The 21,228-nt window shown below is 41.7% G+C and overlaps 1 protein-coding gene across 12 annotated transcripts in view; it reads left to right on the top strand.

The window, feature by feature from the left end:
* ATXN7 (ataxin 7) overlaps positions 1-21,228 on the top strand; it is a 140,206-nt gene that overhangs the window by 65,582 nt on the left and 53,396 nt on the right. For all 12 annotated transcript variants that reach the window (XM_029243589.1, XM_029243580.1, XM_029243582.1 and 9 more), the window contains one exon: positions 13,528-13,632. In XM_029243589.1, the coding sequence (XP_029099422.1) occupies positions 13,528-13,632 (105 nt within the window). The remainder of the gene's footprint in view (positions 1-13,527; positions 13,633-21,228) is intronic.

The following is a 21,228-nucleotide window of genomic DNA, read 5'->3' on the forward strand; positions in this document are numbered from 1 at the left end:
AATAGAATAAACACTAATCAGCAGGCAGAAATTGGCAGCATGAATTTTAAAGAATCATGATTCAGTGATATGCTGTCAACAAGAGACACACTTCAGATTCAAAGTTGGAAGTATGTTGGAAGGTAATAGAAAATATAACATGCAAACAGTAGTCAAAAGAGAGCTAGTCTTGCTGTACAAATATCAGACAAAACAGACTTTTTGAAGTCATTAATGATAGAGGAGGATATTTTATAATCATGAATGAGTCAATCCATCAGGAAGAAATAGCAGTTACAAAGATATATGTACCTAACAAGAGAGCTTCAAAATACATGAAGCAAAAAACTTACACTGTGAAAGGAGAAATGGACAATTCAACAGTAATAGTTGGAGATTTCAATAACTCACTTTAAAGAATGGTTACAACAGCTAGGCAGAAGATCAGGACGGATGTCAAAGACTTGAAAAACATAAACCAATTAGACACAACCAACAGCGGAATATTCATGCTTTTCAAGCACACGTGGAATATTCTCAGAATAATATGTTAGGCCACAATAAAATAAGCCTAACTAAGTGTAAAAGTACTGAAATCATACAAGTACAAATTACATTCTCTAACCCCAATGGAGAAAATTAGAAATCAACAACCAAAGGAAATTTGGGAAGTTAACAAGCTTGTGACAATTAAAGAACATTCCTAAATAAGCAGTGGGTCAAAGAAGAAATCACAAGAGAAATTATACTTTGAAATTAATGAAAATGAAACATAGCATACCAAAACTTAACATACTGCAGCTGAAGCAGGACTTAAGGGAAAATTTATAGCTGTAAATAGTTATATTAAAAAGTAAGAATGATCTCAAATCAATAACCTAACCTTCCTCCCTAAGAAACTAGAAAAAGAAGAGCAAACTAAACACAAAGCAAGCAGAAGGAAGAAAATAATGAATTAGATGAACTAGGTAGTAGAAAAACAAAGCAAAAAAATCAGTGAAACCAAAAGTTGATCCTTGACAACATTGGAGTGCTTTGATTTTGATAAAATTGACAAACCTTTAGCTAGACCTGACCACATCACTCATATCACTGAAATCAGGAATTAAATAGGTAATATTACTACCGACCTGACAGATACAGGGTTATAAAGGAATACTGTGAATGGCTGTGTGCCTACACATTGAATAACCTAGATGAAATGGACAAATGCCAAGAAAGATACTGTCAACTTTAAACTGCAAACTTTAAAATTTCCCACAAAAGAAAGCCCAGGCCTAGATGGCTTCACTGGTGCATTTTACTAAATGTATAAAGAAGTAGGACCCACCCAACACAAACTTTTCTAAAAAATAGAAACTCATCCTATGAGGCCAGTACCAAAACCAAAGACATCACAGTAACTGAAAACTACAGACTAATATACTCAGTATACATGATATAGTGTATATTTATTATATTCTATAATAGGCAAATACTAAATACACATTTGAGCAATGTACAGTTGAGGAAATATGTTCAATATGCCTTTGATGGATGGATTGGAAAAAGTCTGGATAATATATGAATAATTTCTCCAATATTGGTTACATTATTCAAGTTTCAGTCCAGGTTATATGATGTTCTGTTTTCAGCACTTATCAAACATGTATATAAATCACCTGGGAATCTTGATAAGATGCAGATTCTGATTTGCAGTGTCTGGGTTGGGTCCTGAAACTCTGTAATTCTAACCAGGTTCTCAATGAAACAGAAACAATTGGCCTGTGGACCGTACTTCAAGTAGTGAGGCTTTATCTTGAGGATGAATATAGAGTTCAGTGTACTTTTTTCATTGTGACCATTAATATAGAAAATCTAAAGAGCAGTTCCCCTCTGACTTGAGGAATCTGAAACAAACTCAAGACAGTTATTACACTTTAATTTTCTATTAAAAGCTCTGAATCTTCTGCGGCATGCTTTGGGTAAGATATGTAGAGACTTTACAAATATGAGATAATTATAACATCCCTTTAAGGATGTTATGAAAGATACAGCTCTCTAGTTTGCTACATTCATCATAGCCACATGGCTGTTGGATAATACTCAGGTATACCATAAAGCAAATAACTTGCTTAACATGCTATGCCAGCTGAAGGCTAGCCATGTGATTTTGGTTTTCATGTGTTCATTACAAATATATAGAAAGACAGTTGATTTTTCTGTGTTGATCTTGTGTACAGACTGAATGTTTGTGTCCCGTCGTCCCCCCCACCCACCACAAATTCATATGTTGAAACCTAATCGCCAGTGTGATGATTTTTGGAGGTGGGGCCTTTGGGAAGTGGTTAGATCATGAAGGTGGAGCTCTCATGAATGGGATTAGTGCCCTTGTGAAAGAGGCTCCAGCGAGCTCCCTCTCCCCCTTAAGCTCAATGTGGAGGACACCATGAAAAGATGACTCTGAACCAGGAAGCAGGCTCTCACCAGACACTCAGTGTGCTGGTGCCTTAATCTTGGATTCCCAGCTCCCAGAACTGTGAGAAATGAATGTTTGTTGTTTATAAGCTACCCAGTCTATGGTATTTTGTTACAGCAGCCCAAACAGACTAAGTAAATTTTGTATCCTGTGATACTGCTAAGCTGGTAACTTTGGGGAGGTGTTTTGTAGGTTCTTTGTGGTTTTCTCCACAGACCATCAAGTCATCTGCAGATGGAGAAAGCTTATTTCTTTCTTTCGAATCTGTATGCCTTTTATTTCCTTTTCTTGCCTGATTTCTCTGGCTAGAACTTCAGTGCTTTGCTGAGAGTGGGTATCCTTGCCTTGTTCCTGACCTTAGGAGGAAAGCATGCAGCCTTTCTCCATTAAGTATGATGTTAATTGTAGGGTTTTTTGTAAATGTTCTTTATCAAGTTAAGGAAATCCCCTTTATTCCGAGTTCTCTGGATTTTTTAAAAAAACATACATATTTTTTCTGCATCAACCATTACGGTAGTATGATTTTTCTTCTTTAACTTGTTAATATCACGTATTATATTGGTTATGGATTATTTGAAGTGTCTAGATTCCAAGTGTTTGGAAATTTTCTAGTATCTTTCTGTTACTAGTTTCCAATTTGATTCCGTTGTGGTCAGAGAAAATACTTGGCATGATTTCATTTCTTTTAAATTTGTTGAGCTTGATTTTCTGGGCTAGGGTATGGTCTGTATAAAGCTAACCACTTAAAAATACAAAGCTAGGTGAGTAGGCAATACCATTCCATAGTTAATGCTGTTTTTAGTTGTATGAGAGCTGTGGGTTTTCCACATACAAGATGTCTGGCAGATGTGGTGTTGGACATTGACTGCCTTTTGAAGAAAAGAAAGTATTCTTAACTGAGTCATGAGTTTATAACCATAGGCTTAACAATAATAATAATAATATTAACACTACTCTTCATTAAGTATTTACATATACTCTGCTTACTGTGTTTAGGCAGACATAGAACTAAACATTTTACGTGAATTATCTTATTCAATCCAACAATCTCCTGACATATAGATACCATTGTTTTCACCATTTTTCAAACGCAGGAACTGGATGTCTAGACGTAAGTACCTCTCTTGAGGTTATAATACCAGCTAAGTGGGAAACTCTCTTATAGCCCATATCTTATCATAGTCTACAACTTAGCTGAATGGTAGTGATGCAGGTAAGATTCCCTAAGGGTTTTGGAAGGTGCCTCTAATTTCCGTTTGAAAGGTCAGAATTTGCTGACAGTATTTTGAGTAGCTAAAGGTACACGTGAGGTAGCCTGTCATGTATGTCACCTTTGTAACCCTACCTGGCCTTGCCTAACTCAGGTTCCCTAGGATTTTGATATTTGCTTCCTCTGTTCTTTGCCAGGTACTGTATCTCATTTTCAGTACAATTAGTGACAACAGTAGCACTTATGACTTATCTATGGAGGGTCACTATAAGGTTGGCCGCTTCTACATAGTGATGAATAACTGTTAGACTGCTTTCCAATCTCTGACTCTTTGGTCCTCTGGTGTTTCGTACTGGCAACATCTCTTTTTTTTTTTTTTTTTTTTTAATGTAATTTTATTGACCACTTTAGTTCAGACAGGGTCCCAAACCACATACATTTTGGCAGGTTGTTGATTGCCTTTTTTTGTGTCTGGTTGGTTCATCATCTAATGTCTTATGATCAAAGGAAAGTCCAGTTCCCTTTAATTATTGGAGCAGAGAATATGAATTTGGGAGAAGTGTGTGCAGAAGGTAGAAATAAAATTCTGTTTTATCTTTTCCCCGTTGAGATGTTAAAGCTCACTTAAGAGCAGTTTAAAACTTTTTTATTATATCATTGATATTCCTTTTGATTACCCAGAACTGACAGTTACCATTTGAAATAAATTTGGGACTGACTGTAGTAAAAGTCAGTTATGTGCAGACCAGCCTTCCAAGTTGGTCCATCAGGTTACTTCGAAGTGTTTCCGACACTAGTGGAGCTGAGAGTCCTAGTATCTAAGGAAACCTTTGCGTAGCAGTGAGAGCAGACAGTCCAGAGGTAGCATCAGAAGTCTGCTGTTCGATAGGATGCCTTGATTGACTTTGATTAAACAAGGCGGGAGAGGCTGGGAGTGCGCTGAGCAATGGTGAGGCTCCTGTGAGGTGGTGAGGAGCACGTACGTGGGAGTAGCCTACCTTCACATCTCAGCTCCTCCGTGTGCTGGCTCTGTGACTTAAGGCAGGTAATCTTGTTCCTCACTTGCTTTATCTGTGAAGTGGGGACAGCGACCCTGAAAGGTGGGTGGTGTTGTGAAGAGCAAATGAGTTAATACTTAGCACTGTACCTGGAACATAGGAAGTGCTCAGTAATTGAAAACTTTGATTGTTTGTGTTATATGTATTGCTTCTCAGATGGTGGTGTTGCTGTTGTGATTTTTGTTCACTGATGTATACCCAGTACCTAGAATCGTGTCTAGGCATAGTAGACTTTTGATACATGAATGAATGATATACACAGAGCACTTGCCATGAGACCTGACAGACAGTGAGTACTTAATACACTGAGTGTACAAGAGGTGGTGGCTGTAGACCAGCAAAAGATTAGAGGCAGTGGCCAGTGTAACCCACTGACAGTGAAAATGGAAATAATTATAATCCTAATAGGTAAGACAGACCTAGCACATGCTCTGTGCCAGACGTAGTTCTAAGAGCTTTATGTATACTAACTCATCTCATCCTCATAACTACACATTAAGGTAGCTACTATTATCGTGTCCATTTTACATATGAGGGTACTGGAGCTGAGGAACTTGCCCGAGTTACTGCTCCTAGTGAGTGATGGCATTGGAATTTGAACTCAGGAAGTCCAATCCAGAGGCCTTTCTCAAATTCTTTTGTTGAGAACCTACTGTGTGCTAGGCACTGTGCTGCGCAGACATGGCCTCTGCCCTCATGGAGTTTGTATCTTAGGGCGGTAGCCAAAGCACAAATTACAAATAACTAATGAGTAAAGAGAGAGTACTGCCTGAAGAGATAGGCTCCTGCTTTAAACTGAGTGGTCAGGCAAGGTCTTTCAGTGGAATGTAAGCTGTGATCTGGAACCAGCCAGACAAAGCATTCTGTACAGAGGGAGCAGAATTAGCAAAGGGCCTGAGGTGGGAAAGTGGTTGGCCTGTGTGCGTAACTGTCGAGGAGATGGAATTCTGGCATGGATGAGGAGTGGCTGTGTCTTATGGTTGCAGAGATCAGGCAGGGTCTTTCTAAGCACTGATTTTCATTCTGACTGCATTGGAGTACTCTACATGGTAAACTAAGGGTTTAATCAGACTAGGTGACATTTATGATTTAAAAACATCACTGTTTTTATTTTTTAATTTTAAAAATTTATTTATTTATTTTTGGCTGCATTGGGTCTTCGTTGCTGCGCGCGGGCTTTCTCTAGTTGCGGTGAGCAGGGTCTACTCTGTTGTGGTGCGCGGGCTTCTCATTGCGGTGCACGGGCTCTAGGCGCGGGCTTCAGTAGTTGTGGCTCATGGGCTCTAGTGCGCAGGCTCAGTAGTTGTGGCGCACCGGCTTAGTTGCTCCGTGGCACGTGGGATCTTCTCGGACCAGGGATTGAACCTGTGTCCCCTGCCTTGGCAGGCGGATTCTTAAGCACTGTGCCCCCAGGGAAGTCCCTAAAAACACCACTATTTAAATGCGTATGGGTGGGGGAGTTGGAATAGGCGGAGGGGAGAATAGCCACTATTTAGGTCAAAGACCAGAGGACAGTGATCTGGAAGATGATTTTAAAAATGGCTCATGTTTACAAAGTACTTTGCATTGTTCTAAACATTTTACATCTGTTCATTAGTTCTTCCTACAACCAGTGAGGCAGGTACTGTCACTTTTCCCGTTTATAGATGAGGAAACTGAGGTAAAGGCTACCAAGCGGCAAGGCTGGGATTTGAATGCAGCCAGTGTGGTTCTGGCGGCTGTGCCTTTAACTGCCAGGCTCTATTGCCTTAGCAAGCTAAGTTCTTCCATCTGTGTGTCTCCCATCGTGCATTAGCTGGCCACATTAGCTACAGTGAGCAAGGAACAAACTGCAGCCCATCTTTGGCTTTCTCCCCTCTCCCTCACCCCCGATCCATGGTCTCCCCATCTCTTTGCAGAGCTCTCCAGAGCATGTCTTCAGTCTGGTCTCTCCCGTCTTCATCACATAGGCACTTCCTGTCTCACTCTGACTTTTGCATCAGCCCTTGGGGACCACCCCGCTACCCCCTTACCTCGGTAGATCCACACTCATGCCAGAGTGACCTTTTGTATCATGTGGCTTCCTTCCTTAAAACTGTGGGTTCTCCCAGGCTTGCAGGGTGGAGCTGAAACTCCGAAACTTGAGCCTTGACCCTCTGCAGGGGGAGCACCAGCAAGTCTCGTCCGCCTCTCCCCTGCCTTTCATTGCTTACAGGGAGGAGTGTGTGGTCAGCAGCAGGGGCAGAGACCACTTGAAGGTTAAGCTCACATTATAAAATAGTCAGTTGCCATTTGGTGTATATATCGATCTCCTGCGACTTTAATCAGTGAGAACTGGGGCCCTTGCAGCAGAACATGTCTAGTGTGTGTATATTGTGTGTTTTTGTTTATTTTGCTAACACTGAGTGTTTACTATGTGTTCAGCATGGAATGCTCTCCACGGAGTAGTTTATTTCATCGTCACAACAGCACTGTGAAATGTAGGTCCTGTTCTCTGTATTTTACAGATGAGGAAACTGAAGTTAATAATTTAACTGTGTTCACATAGCTAGTAAGGGAAAGATTAGGGACTTGAATCTCAGTAGTCTGACTCCAGAACTGTTCCTAGTTACTGCACTGCACACACTAGCAAAAGAGAATTTGCCAGTGTGCACATTTGAGAAGCAGACCCTGCAACACAAATTTTACCAGAAACCGCCCCCAGGAATGGGATCATGTGTTCAAGGGAAACCTTCTCACCGTTGAACTTTTATCTCACTGGATACCCAGTTTTAGTGGGTGACTGTATGTCTTTACATGACCTAAAGGCACAGTTATACCCTTGACTTATGGTGGCACCACAGGGACTTCATCTAATACTTTAGTTACTCTCCACCCAATAATATTAGTACATCCATTTGCTGCTTCCTGTCCATCAAGTTAGGCATTGTTAGGCACTGTCACTAGAGCAGAAAACAAGACAGATGTGGAACTTAGTCTAGTGGGAGGAGATTAAGGCTCACACAGTTAGATGGATAGTTACAAACAGGGCATGGTGCTGTGTGGCAAGGCTAAGTCAGTGCTCTGAGAGCAGATAATGGGGCCCTGACTAGCCAAGTCTCCACGGAAGCGACATTGAAGCTGAGACCAAATGAAGTAACAAGCCAGGTCAAGATCTGGAGGAAGGGAGTTCAAGCAGAGGGAACAGCAAGCACCATGGTGCTGTGACAGGAGAGAGCATGGTGTGCACCAGGGACAAAATGAAGGCCAGAGGGGCCAGGTGCAGGGTGCCAGCGGGGAGAGAGCCTTGTCAGGGGTCTTAGTTTTTATCCTAAGAGCAAGTGGCAGCTACGGGAGAGTTCCAGATGTCAGCCATTACTTCACCGTCACATAATCTTGAGTTCACTTCTCAGACTCTGTGCTAGGCAAGGCGAGGAGTCTGCTGTCAGACAGCGCTACAGAGGCATCAATTACCATTCAAAAATCATAAGTCAGTGAGTGAAGGACTGTGATGGAGATATGAATGGTATGAGTAAGAGCACAGCTCTGGTCGAATGGCGGGAATTTCAGAAAGAAGAGAGAAGAGCTTTCTGTGCTGTAGGAACAGTTGTGTCCAAAAGGTAGGATTGCAGAGAACAGGGCAGGTTCTGAGAAGACCCACACAGTCTTGAGCTTAGAGCAGGTTGACTCAGCCTGGAGAGATGGGAGGAGAAAAGAGTGCTAGGGCCTTGCTTACAGAGAGGTAGGTCAGGGGTCCAAGTACCACTTTGAAGCCAGCAGAGGTCTCCAAGGAGAGGAATGGCTTTATTACTTTGTAGGTTGGTGGCTTTGGCAGCAGAGTGGAGGAGGCTGAAGAGGGAAGCAACTCAGACCCTATTAGGAGCTCTGTACCGGTGTGTGGAGGCCACCAGGCTCTGACCGCGGGCACTGGCAGTGGGAGCAGCATGGAGGAGGCAGATTCTGGCAGCTTCTGGGAGAATGTTGGGAAATGCCTGGGCTTCTGAGCCCAGCAGACCTGGGTTCAAATCTTGACTCTGCCACTCACTAGCTTGTGAGATCTCAGTGTCTGTGTGCCTTAGTTTCCTGAGCAATACAGTGGGCGTGCATGACTCCTACCTTACAGGCCGGTGGGGGACATTGATTGAGCACTTCCTGGGGCCTTCTAAGGCTTTGCGTGTATTAGCTCTCTTACTCTTTCTACCCTGGGAGGTGCCTGGTGAATTAGGTACTGTGATCGTCAGTATTTGACACATGAAGAGACTGAAGTTCAAAGAGGTTATAGAACTTGCCCGAGATCACATTGGATTCGGGGTGCTGGGGAGTGGCCCACACTGTTAGCCACTCTGCTTAAAATACCTGTGACAGAGAATAACTAACTGGGGAGGAGCTGGAGACAGCCCTTTGAAGAGATGACAGCTGAGCTGAGACCTGATGTGTGAGAATGCCCCAGGCATCTTGTGAAGAGCAGGGGCAGAGCCTGGCCGAGAAAAAGCTTTCCAAGGAGAGAATGGAGATCAGTGTGCCTGGAGCAGAGTGAGCCAAGGAGAGGGGAGCAGGGACTCAGGGGACAGGGAGTGAAGGGCGGAGGACAGACCGCTGGTGTATCCCATAACCTTGGGGGTTGTGGTAAAGGCTTGGATTTTATTCCGAGAGGAGTGGGAAGTCACTTGGGAAGTTTTAATGGTATTTACGTGATCTGTTGGAGGATTTCGAAGAATCACTCTGGCAGTCGTGTGGAAGGGATTGTCAACCATGTGGGAGACTTTCTTCCACAGTCCATAGGAAAGGTGCTGGTGACAGGCTTTACAGTGGAGGGCTGGACAGTGGAGAGAAATGGACAGAGGTGTTAGAGGAGAGCTGATCGGACCGGCTGGTGGCCTGGGTGTGATGAGGGAAAGAAGAGTCGGGGTGTTGTGTGGGTTTTTAGTTTGAGAAGATGAGCAGAGTCATTTACCCAAAAGGGTGAAGATTTTGGGGGGCAGGGAACAGGGCAGGGTGGAAGGCAAAGCTCTCTTGGACGTGCTTGTTTGATTTGAGATGTATGAAAGACATCCAGATGGCAGTGTCTAATAGGGAGTTGGATTTGTGAGTCTAGACAGAGCTCGGGAGCCGTCTGGGCTAGAGATAGAAATGTGGGAGTCGTTGGCATGTAGAAGTTTGGGTGCGTGGGAGAAGGGAGACGCACAGGGTACTGCAAAGGTGAAATGCTTTGCTACGGTGCCCAAGTTTTGTTGTTGGGCACAGGCCTCAAAATGGGGATGGCAGCACCAAAGTAACTGTTCAGGACTGGCTTTGGCCAGAGGGCCTTCAGTCTGCATGGGACTGTGAAGGTTCTGCACACATGTGCTCATGTGTCCATGTGCTTAAACCCAGTCCTTCCTACGCTGCTGGCCTGGGGTCTCCAAAAATACATGACGGCCTCGGTGTGGGTGCCGGGCCATTCACTGATTGGAAGATTAGGGTGACCTGAAACCTGAGAAAGATTTAGGGCTTACACATGATAAAATCCATTCTTTCAAATTGGGTCAGAGTCCATGGGGTCAAGTACAGTTTTAAAACTTTCATTGTATTTCATATAATGGTTTAAGTTGTATATTTAAAGAAAATTTTGTAAACTTTTTTTTAAATTCAGTAGGAACTCATTTTAACTCAATAGGCACTCTGTTTTCCGTCATAAATGAAGCTTTTCCCTTCTTGCATTTGGGCAAGTTCCATGTGTTAATTTGTAGATGGGCTGATTGTGAACTTACACTTGGAAAGTATTCAGAAACATACATACTGTCGCTCACAAAAATTATTTCATTTTCTCTGTTACCACAACATTCCACACGCTGTTCCTGTTGCTAAGGCCTCTGGAATGTCCTAATTCAGAAAAAGGATATAAACTCCTTTTTTTCCCCCAAAGAAGACATTTTATTTAAATTATTTTGTATCCTTTAGCTTACGTCCAAATATGGATATCTGAAAGTAAAGAATTCAGAAAGCTAAAATTAAAGTTGCTTTAGGTTCTCCGAACAGAAACTTGATTTCATAGGGTAGCATGAAGTGCGTTTAAATGTACCATGTTTTTTTCCACAGGGATTGTGTATGTGTGTGTGTGGGGGGGGGTGTGGGTGTGCGTGGAATTGAGGTCACAGATGGTGCAAACCTCAGTTTGAGTCCTGGTTGTACTTTTTTGCTGGGTGAAATTAGACAAGTTCTTGTCTCCATCGGTAAAATGAAGATTATATTGAAGGATAAACCTTATGAAAAGTGCTTAGCTGAGAACCTGGCACAGAATGGTCTCTCAGAGAATGCCAACTGTTTATCATTATGATTATCATCTTTATTGTCATCAATTGCAAATAATTATAAGTTATTGAGGAAATTGAACCTTTTTACAGAAGTATAAATTCTTGGTGCCTCACAGAATGACCCCTACTCACTTAGTTTTATTAGTATTTCTGAGTCTCACAAAAGGATCAAAGGAATCAGAACAAAAAAAGAACAGTTTTCTACATAAACATCATTGTGGCCAGTTAAATTTTTATTATTTGCAAGGATTTATACAGTTTTTAATTTTTTACAATTGGCTTATTTATAAAGGGGTGGGAAGCTAGTCCCCAGCAGTATCTGGTATCTGGCAAAGTGACATATTTTAAACAGCATCGCTTGAAATAGAGTGCTGTGAGAAATCACACAAACCAGGCACATTGCCGAGGCCTAAGTCTAAACTGAGACCACTTAATTTAATACTTTAACTACTGTTTAATTAATAAAACTGATCAAGTTGATTTCATTAATGAAACTGTTGATTTGATGTGTATAGGCATTTCATACTTTTCAGCTGTAAGTTATGAATGTTTTGCCATTTCTGTAATTCATACTTAATTGTCCTGTGTCAGAATGATTTAGCATAGGGATATATGGAACTTAAAGTAAACTACTTTAAATTTTTATTTTTAAAACTGAAATGTTGGGACTTTCCTGACGGTCTGGTGGTTAAGACTCTGCGCTTCCAATGCAGGGGGGAGCGGGTTCAATCCCTGATTGGGGAACTAAGATCCTACGTGCCACGGGGCATGGCCAAAAAAAGAAAAAGAAAAAAGGAAATGTCATGTCAAACTGTAGCCATTGAAAATGGCTTATTACTTGTTGATCATTGCATGGATATAACCTTTCCCCTTCTCCCACATGTACTATTTTTAACTCAATGTGGGCATGCTTTCCAGGAAAATAGTACATTGTTTGGCTCTTAACTTTTCGTGAAATTGTTAAGCTTAGTCACAGAAGTCAGCAGTCTGTTAGAAACTTCTTCTGTTGTCTTATCAGTTTATTCCGTCAAAGGTGTTCAGCCCTGACATTCAACTTGTTGGAGTTGGAATCTGGAAGGAATTTCTAGAAATCATATTCCTTCGGTCTTCAAGGGACCAAATTCAAGCCATTGTTGTGAGTCAGAATCAAATCTCAGCTATTGACTTAGACAAAGTAGTTCACCTTTCTGTGAATCAGTTTCCTCCTCTCCAGAGCAGGGTTATAATGGTATCTACCCAAGTAGTTGTGAGGATAAAATGAGATCAGAGCGCGTAGAACCTGCTCAGTGCTCCTGCTGCATCCCAGAATCGTGTTGGTCCCTGGTATATTTCAGATTCACTGCTAGCTATCTGTGCAGTTCCGTGTAATAGAAACTGTTTAAGAAAATCTGACCTATAGCTGTGTGTAGATATTATTAGATCGGTAACTTGACATTTTAGAGATTATCATCACTTTACATCACCTCGGGGCATTTTCTGTTTCCTTTAAAACCACTGAGCCCACCCAAGCTGGAGAAAGTGTGAAATTAAATCTTACAGGAAAGAAAGCAGGTGCTAATCAGCTTTTTGGATCTTTATTCCCTCTTTAAACTTGGTATTTGGTCTACTAAAATATTTGCCTAATTGAAATGTGCTAATTATCCATTCATTGCAGATGTTCTAAATAGTGCTTATAGTGCAAAATGCCAAGTCTGAAATATTTAAAAGATTTAGATTCTGGATTTGAACTGTTAGCTCTGTTCCCTGGATTGTTACTAATAATTAATTGTCCACAGTTAGGACTTTTTAGTTAACCATATGTTACCAGGTATCAAGTTACTGTACTTTGCTTTCATGTATATGCAGATAGTCTAGTTTTACATTTGTATTTTAATTAACTTCTTAGTACAAAAGAAATCCAGCTTGTATCTTGTCCTATTCTGGTAACTGAACTGAGATTAATGTATGAAATGTTGTGCTTGTACTGAGGTTCTTTCTGTCCGGTGGCATCAGTGTGCAAGCAAAGGACTAGAGGTTAGTTGTGACCTGAAGAAAAAAAAGTACGAAAATCATTTTCTTTGTATTACATGCTGACAAAACCAGCAGTTTTACTCTTCAGTGAAACCTCTGCTTCCTTTCTTAACGGTTCCATAGAACTCAGAGACCAGATGGCTGGAATAGAATGCATAGTTAACCAAACAAAACCATTAGATGGTACAGCTTTGTGAATTGCTAGGCATTTTATGTGCTTGCAGATTCTTCCTCATAACCCTTGGTAGAGTCCATCTAAAGTTGCTTTATTGTGTGAATGTATTCATTGTTCGCATTTTAAAAGATTTGTCTGGTTTACCTCATACTAATGATTTCTCCTGCATTTTATTTTAACCCTTTATAACGGTGTTTCTGTAAGCCTGATTTGATTTCTCTGTTTTAATAGTCATGGTGTGTCACATCAGTTACTTTTAAACTGGAACAACTTTTATCCTGTGTACTTTATCATAAGGCAGCTCCTTTAGAAAGTGTTGCCACCCCAGATGGTTTCATATTAACAGGAACCACATGAGTGAGTGATGCTCTCTTTCTTTATTGCAGACATGCCAATATTTGGTCTCTGTCCAGCCCACGATGATTTCTACTTGGTGGTGTGTAACGACTGTAATCAGGTTGTCAAACCGCAGGCATTTCAATCACATTATGGTAAGTGCTTAACCATTTAAAAATCATTATTAGAGGATAAAAGGTAGAGCAGTATTAAACCAGTGACAGCATGGGTAGGCTATAATACCCCTCCCCCTGTCAGGAAGTAGGTTTTCTAATTCATTGAATGGGTTAATGCCTATCAGATGTTGGGTATTTTCTGAATTTTCTTGAAAGGGATGTGCATTTTCTGATTTTTATTAAAATTAGACAGGGAAAAAGTGTACTTTATAAAATCTTTGTTGAAATATTGCATCAGTGTAGTAAAAGGTTTGTTTCCTTCTAGATCCCACGGTTGTGAATTCAGTGGTTGGTAAAATTATATATACACACACAGAGTATAGAGACATGGCTTTTTTTTTTAAAGGAAATGTGATTTTGAAATGTCCAGGTTCAGTAGTTCTAAATGTATCTTGATGTTGTAATTTGTGAATGTGATGAAGCTATGCTATCTTGCTCCATCAAAATGCGCATGTACTTAGAATGAAGCATTGTGACTTGAGGAGTTTCATGAACCTCTGAGCTGTCCCTGTTCTTTTAGGCTCCAAGTCTGTTGTTATCTGATGTCAATCATGTGAGAATCCAAATAAGCTTGTTTTTCCATTGTCATAATGCTGCCTAAAGTGTTTTTAAAAAATTCCGATCATAAAACTTAATTTTATATCCAGTTAGATTCAGTAACAACTCGAAAGTATTTGAGTGCCCACCTTGTTTCAGGCATTGGGGATGTGGTATCATTCCTACCTCCATGGAGTTTAAAATCTAGCTGGAGAGAAGGGCAAAACTAACGAGACACATTTTTTTAAATGACTGCAAGTTGTTTTGTCATTGTCCTCATGACTACAAATGCAAGCTTGAGACAGGGAAGAACAACAGGGTCTTTCTGTAATAGCGTGTTCAAGCAAAGCCTCTAAGGAGGTGACCCTGGGGACCTGAGCCCTAAGTGATGAGAGGGAGGCACCCATGCGGCGATCTGGAATAAAAGCATTTGATACAGAGGGGAGAGCTGGTGCCCAGACTTGAAGAAGGCTAGTGAAGTTGGTGAGGGAAGTAGAGACTTGGGAAGTCAGACCTTTTGAACCAGGACCCTGTTCATGTACAGGCTTGTAGGCCAGAGGAAGAAGCCGCTTGAGGGCATTGGAAAGTTTATGTAAGGGAGTAACACAGGACCATCTCACTGGTTGACTTGCTGAGTGTAGATTGTGGGAGAAGGGTGGAAGCAGGGAGAATGGTTCAGAGGTGAAGATGATAATAGACTAAGGCTAAGTGGGGGAGTAGAGCTGGGGACACAGCCTAGCTAGCTTTGAACCTACAGGGCTTTCTGTCGGGCTGGGTGCAGTTGTAAGAGTCACACTGTCATAATCAACATCCCACCTCTTCCCCCAAGGAATCTTTTTTGTAATTATAAAAAGTTCTTTGACTTTGTGGTTCTCAGTGAGGCCTGGGAGTAGGCACCAGAGTGAGTACAAAGCTGAATAAGATACTGTCTCCTTGCTTAAGACTCTTAAGTGGCTAGTATCAGAAAAGGCAGTTAGTCAGTTGCCAAGTATTTTGGAGTTAAGATTCTGAAGGCAGACTAGACTGGATTTAAATCTAAACTTGCAAGAACCATAGGTTAGTTCTTTGTCTTGAGCAAGTTTTTCCAACCTTGGCTTCCTTTGTTATAATGTGGGGACAGTAATAGCAACCTCACTGGTTTCCAGAGAGGATGAAATGAAACAGCATGGTGAAGCCCCTCATGCAGTGCCTGACAGTTGATAGGTATGAGAGAGAAAAAAGGGTACAGCTGTAGATACAGGAAGATGTGGCGAAAGTCGTAAAACAGTCCAAGTTCTTAAGAATAAGGAGGGGCACAGATTGCTTCTCGCACAGTAACTCGGAGCAGGCTTCTTAAAGGAAAAGCCTTCACATTAGGCTACTCGGAAGAGCAGAATGGATTGTTTTTCCCATGTGCAAATTTTTTCCCGTCAATTTTTAGGTGTGTAATACATACATGTCCATTGTGGAAAATGCAGAAAACACTTTAAAAAAAATCAACTATAATACCCTAAAGTTGGAAGTGTTTTGATGCGGATGGACAGGGCTGCCACATACAGCTGCACAGCTTGTGCACTGAACAGCCATGTTTGGTGGCTCCAGGTTGGCAGCAGGGATGATGGGAGCAAGTGCAGAGGCAGGAAATTCCAGGCTGTCTGGAATGTACTCCACGGAGTCTCCATTGGCTGGAGCTGGTGTACCCATGTGTGGAAAAGCTGTGTGCAAAGGCAGGCTGGGGCTGCTCAGAGAGACTCAGTGCCATCAGACACCCCTGGCCTTGATATGTCGGTGGGGACCTATTGCAGGTTTTTTAGCACCTGAGTGATGTGACTTAGTGATGCTCTAGAGAATGGGCAAAGTGGATTAGAAAGGAGTGTGAAAACAGCTGCTGTTTGTACCAAGGCCCACTTAAAGGTGTTACCTCTTGCAGGACTTCCTGAGGCAGAAGGGGGCCCTCTTGGTCCCCTCTTCCAGAAGCACTTCACTCAGTTACATACAGCACGTTTCATGGAGATGATTTTATTTCTCTTCCTCTGTCTCTCTCATAGAATGTCTGTGTATTGGGGGCGGGGTGTGGGTGAGGGGAGGGAGTGTCTTAAAATCATATTTCTGCTCTTTTTATCTACCAATATGTAGCATATACAGTGTCTGCTAATAAGGTACTTGTTCAATGACAAAGCAATCGTGGTAACTTCTAAAGTAGAAGAAGATGTGGTGTGAATGCAGGATTTACATACATAATCCAGTGCCTTTTGTCGCCAGGCAGGAAATGCAACTGATAAAGGCCCCTGGGTGGGGACTTTGGACCCTCTTGTGGCAAGGGAAATTTAAAGCTGTAAGAAAGAAGAGAGTCTGGCAGAAGGATGAGGGCCAGGTGCTGAGAGAGGGATTCAGCTGGGAAGTGTAGAAGGAGGTCCCTCTTTGGGAGCAGCAGCCAAGGAGAAGGCTGATGGAAAAAAACAGAAGGTTGGGAGATGGATAGTTGTGTGGGCTTGGGGGCAACTCCACGCAGTGGAGGAAGGCACCATGTGATGGCTCTCGGCTGGTTTGGGAGTAACATCTTACTCACCTGGAAAGGAGAGGCAGTCAGGGGACCAGGACCAAGAACCATTCCCAATGTTGCCAGTGCTTCTTCTGTCTTTGGGGTGAGGGGCTGTAACAGGAAGAAGTATTGGGAACCCGTTCTTCTTTGTTGTCATTCCAGAAGGCTTATCACTACATGTTTGTTTTCCAGAGTTAACACCAAAAGACCAAAAATGTTTTTGAAATTGAAGAAATTTCTACAATCTGTTTATGACTATATTAGGAAGAACTCATACCTGCTAAAGGAGAGATTCTACTGTCTTATCTTTTTTTTTTTTTTTTTTTTGCGGTACGCGGGCCTCTCACTGTTGTGGCCTCTCCCGTTGTGGAGCACAGGCTCCAGACGCGCAGGCTCAGCGGCCATGGCTCACGGGCCCAGCCGCTCCGCGGCATGCGGGATCTTCCCGAACCGGGGCACGAACCCGCGTCCCCTGCATCGGCAGGCGGACTCTCAACCACTGGGCCACCAGGGAAGCCCTGTCTTATCTTTTGATGAAATTGGTGAAAATGTGTGGGTGGGCAGTCTTCTGTGAATTCATGTATTGCTGATATTCATCTGTGACTTTTATGAACAAATGAGCAGTTGCTACAAAATTCAGCAGGCGGTTCCTTTAAAACCACTGCTGCCTGGCAGTGACAGGGAGGGAGCTACAATGGCAGCAAGGCTTATAACTCAGTTCACGTTGGTGGTAAATGTTATTCTGAATTGGTGAGGAGGCTATTACCATAGTAGCGAGAGATCTACAGACATACCTCACTTCCTGTGCTTTGATTTACTGTTCTTCACAGATAGTGCGTCTTTTACAAATTGAAAGTTGGGGGCAACCCTGCATCAAGCACATTTGTTGGTGCCGTTTTTCCAGTAGCATTTGCTGGCTTCGTGTCTCTGTGTCACATTTTGGGAATTCTTGAAACATTTCATACTTTTTCTTTGTTACTATGTTTGTTATCATGATCTTTGATCAGTGATTATTGTTGGGACTACAACTTGCTAAAGGCTCAGATGATGGTTAGCATTTTTTAGAAATAAAAAGTTTTTTTTTTAAATAAAGCATTTTTAAATTAAGGTATATACATTCTTTTAAGTCATAATGCTGTTGCACACTTAATGGGCTACGGTATAGTGTAAACATAACTAAGTATTGGGAAACCAAAGAATTCGTGTGACCTGCTTTATTGCGACATTCACTTTATTGTGGTGGTCTGGAACCACACCTGCATTGTAATATCTGTGGAGTGTGCCGGTACTCTTGCTAGCCGAGCTGCCTCTTTGGGAGTTAACTATTAAGCAGGATTTCCATTGGAGCAATGATGGTGAGTGATTGTAGTGTCATTTTGGCATTTCTAGTTTCATAGCCTGACTGTTCTTGTAGTATAGATGGCTTTCTTTCTTGGAAACTGCATAGTAATACCATGCTTTGTTTTAATGTTTTGAAATAGTCCAGGCTGCCTCATATTTCTCTTCAGTTATTCAGTATTTTTAGGAGTGAGATGTTTATTCCTGCTAATTTTCAGATTTAAAAATACAATTGAATCAGTGGATCCCAAACCTGATGTGCCTCCAGATCAAAGGGGAGCTTCCTAAGTGGCCCCTTCCTACAGCCCACTGCAGACTAGCTGGCTGGGAGTCGCCAGGGATAGCACCCAGGAATCTGCATTCCACACAGCTCCCTAGGCTGATTCTGGCCCACAAGCTGGCCAGGATGCATTATGCTCACAGCAGATCCCCTCACTCGGTAGGGGCTGCTGCTTTGTATTCCTGTGCTTGGCATAGTGACTGGCGCAGATCAGCACTCCGAGATTTGTTGAGTCTATCAAGGATGGCATGAAAGGAGGCCCCTGCTTTTTTTTAACTGATTTTTAACTTTTTGTATTATTTGCTAGAAGTCTCACAGTATTTGCCTCTAAAACTTTACATATGAAAGAGGGCTGAGATGGTGACATTCCCTATGGCCAGAAGCACCTTTCTTTTGAGGTTGTGAACCAAGTTGGGAATCTGAGTTGATCATTCAGTAATAAGTGTGTTGGTCCTAAACTGGCTACTGAATAGCGTAAACTTTGTATTCCTGTTTACATGCCTTTACTCTGGATCTGAACAGGTAGGATCAGCTGATGACTTGTGGGGGGCCTCTGGGGTTCTGTGGTGAAAGAGCCTCGCAGGTGATTCTGAGAAGCTGTGCGCTGCACTGCTCTGTGCTCTGCTGCTTCTCTTTGAATTTCCTTGTGAAGACTACCATAATTTCTCTCTTAGGCAGACATGGGCTGATCTTACCTAGGTGAAATAAATGAGTGATGTTAATTCAGCTTGGACAGGTGCTACGTTTAGCATCTCTATAATTAATTGAAACCTGCTCGAATGTCAGCTGTTGAAGTATTTTGCCTCTGATGAGTTAGGCTGACCCACTTTTTCACCTTGTGGCTCAGCCCTGAGTCCCTGAGCACATGTACCTCTGCTACCTTTCCCCAATTTCGATCCACCGAGTTCCATCTTTATGATTTGCTTATTTAATGCCACTTAATATTTTTTCTTTAAATCAAACCACTTCTATTTAAATAAATCTTTCACAAAGAAAACCTTACTAGAATCATCAACGGGAAAACTACTCTTCTTTGCCATAGATGGTAAGTGTGAAAATAAACACAGTGAAAAGATTAAATCCTTTGTTGCTGCTCTTGCCAATGCCAGCACTGAACCTTGAAGCCTGCTCTCTTAGTTAAAAGCGAGACTAGCACGTTTTAGGCAAGTGTCATCCACAGAGTAGCGTGATGTTACCAGAAGACTTGAAAGAGATTTGGAAAGGGAGTGAGTTTTCACTTGAGATTTAATGTTATTAATGTTGAAGAGTGATAACCTACTCCATGTTTGGGGAAACACCAGCTCAAGCTGTTGGATTTGGTTTCCTCTGATGTTCAGGGAGCTGTCTCCTGAGGCCAACCCTAGCCTAGGAAATGCCTTACCGAGCAGTGTTCTCAGATCTCATGTTGATCTGCAAAAGGATCACAGTTAAATACCCTTTGCCATTTATCCATCGGTATCACGTGTTGCGTGCCGTCCCATTGCTGTAAGTGGGGTGGGAGTCTGGGCTCGGTGTAAAACATCTGCCCCTCTCTCAGACCTCGCTTCACGGATGGGGATGTCATACATATGGCTTTTTCATAACTTTGTGAAGGTACCTTTAGCAGAAACACCTCTGCAATCTGAGAGCTTTCTCCGCTTGCAGATACTACAAATCCTGTAAAATTAACAGCCACGTGTATTGCTTGGACTTAATGTTCCTTAAAGTGCACTGAGGTGGATTGGATTCATTTAGGTGCCAGGATAAATTATATTTTTCTAAAATGTCATTTTCAGCAGAGGATGAGTAAACAGAAATTACTCATACTTTTTTGAGCTAATTAATTGGTTTCAAAGACGGTCAGTGTGAGAGCAAAATGAATCTTACTCTATGAGATCCCGTGGGCTGTTTCTGGTAAAGATGCCGATCCCATTGTTGACAACAATTTCACATAGTTGTGACCAATGATTGCCATCATATAATTAAGTTAATCTGCATCACAGAGCAGAGGTTTTGCTGTTTAATAAAGAACACCCTCTCCCTCTTGTCATCTGATTGACTTAGACATGGAAAGTAACATATTCAGGTATTTTGAATGAGTTGTTTTATTTGGTTATTAAGTAACTTTGATTTTGGATAAAGAAAAAAATGTTTCTTTTTTCTCTCCAGTTGTTAGCTAAATTTGGCCTCTACATTCTTATAATCTGGGTCTTATTCTACTTTGAAACTTTCAGTGATACTTAATCTTTTTAGGATTGGCATTCATTTAAAAGCCCACAGGCTAATGATAATTTGTACTTGATTCACAAAGTGTTTTTGCACGTATTATCTGATTTCTTGTTCTTAGCGACCCACTGAATGGATGGTTTTATTCCCAGTTTACGGATCAAACTCCTAAATTAAATTTCATTCACACAGATAAAATGTCCGAGGCTGGGTTTTCTGTCTCCTTACATCTGTTTCTTTTGCATATAATAAGGATGTATAGAGTTAAAAGAAAATCTAGAGTAGATGTAATGAATTCCACATGTCACAAAACTGTCATTAATGACAGATGTTCTAGTTCAGGTAGAATTTTAAGTTTGCTTAGAGTGGCTGGGTCAGCATTGTAAAGCCATTACCTCAGAGAGGACATTTAGTAATTTGAAGACGTAATGGTAGTAGGTAGATATTTGATTTAGCATAGTCATTGGATTTCTCTTCAGCCTGTTCTACTTTATTTAACCCTAAATCATAGTAGTTATCCAAAGCCAAGCTACTCCTCTTTTTGTTACAGCCTCATAACATTTTTTAGCTTCTTTAGAGAATTGGTTGGCATATTTCTGCAGTCAGTATAAAGATTGAAATTTGTTGCAGAGCCAAAAATACTTCACTCTTTTACTTCAAAGACACACGCCAGGCCTTTCTCCCTGAGCCAGGG

The sequence above is a fragment of the Monodon monoceros genome, unplaced genomic scaffold (assembly GCF_005190385.1).
Source record: "Monodon monoceros isolate NGI ecotype Baffin Bay Population unplaced genomic scaffold, NGI_Narwhal_1 Super_Scaffold_3, whole genome shotgun sequence".
Taxonomy (NCBI): Eukaryota; Metazoa; Chordata; class Mammalia; order Artiodactyla; family Monodontidae; genus Monodon; species Monodon monoceros.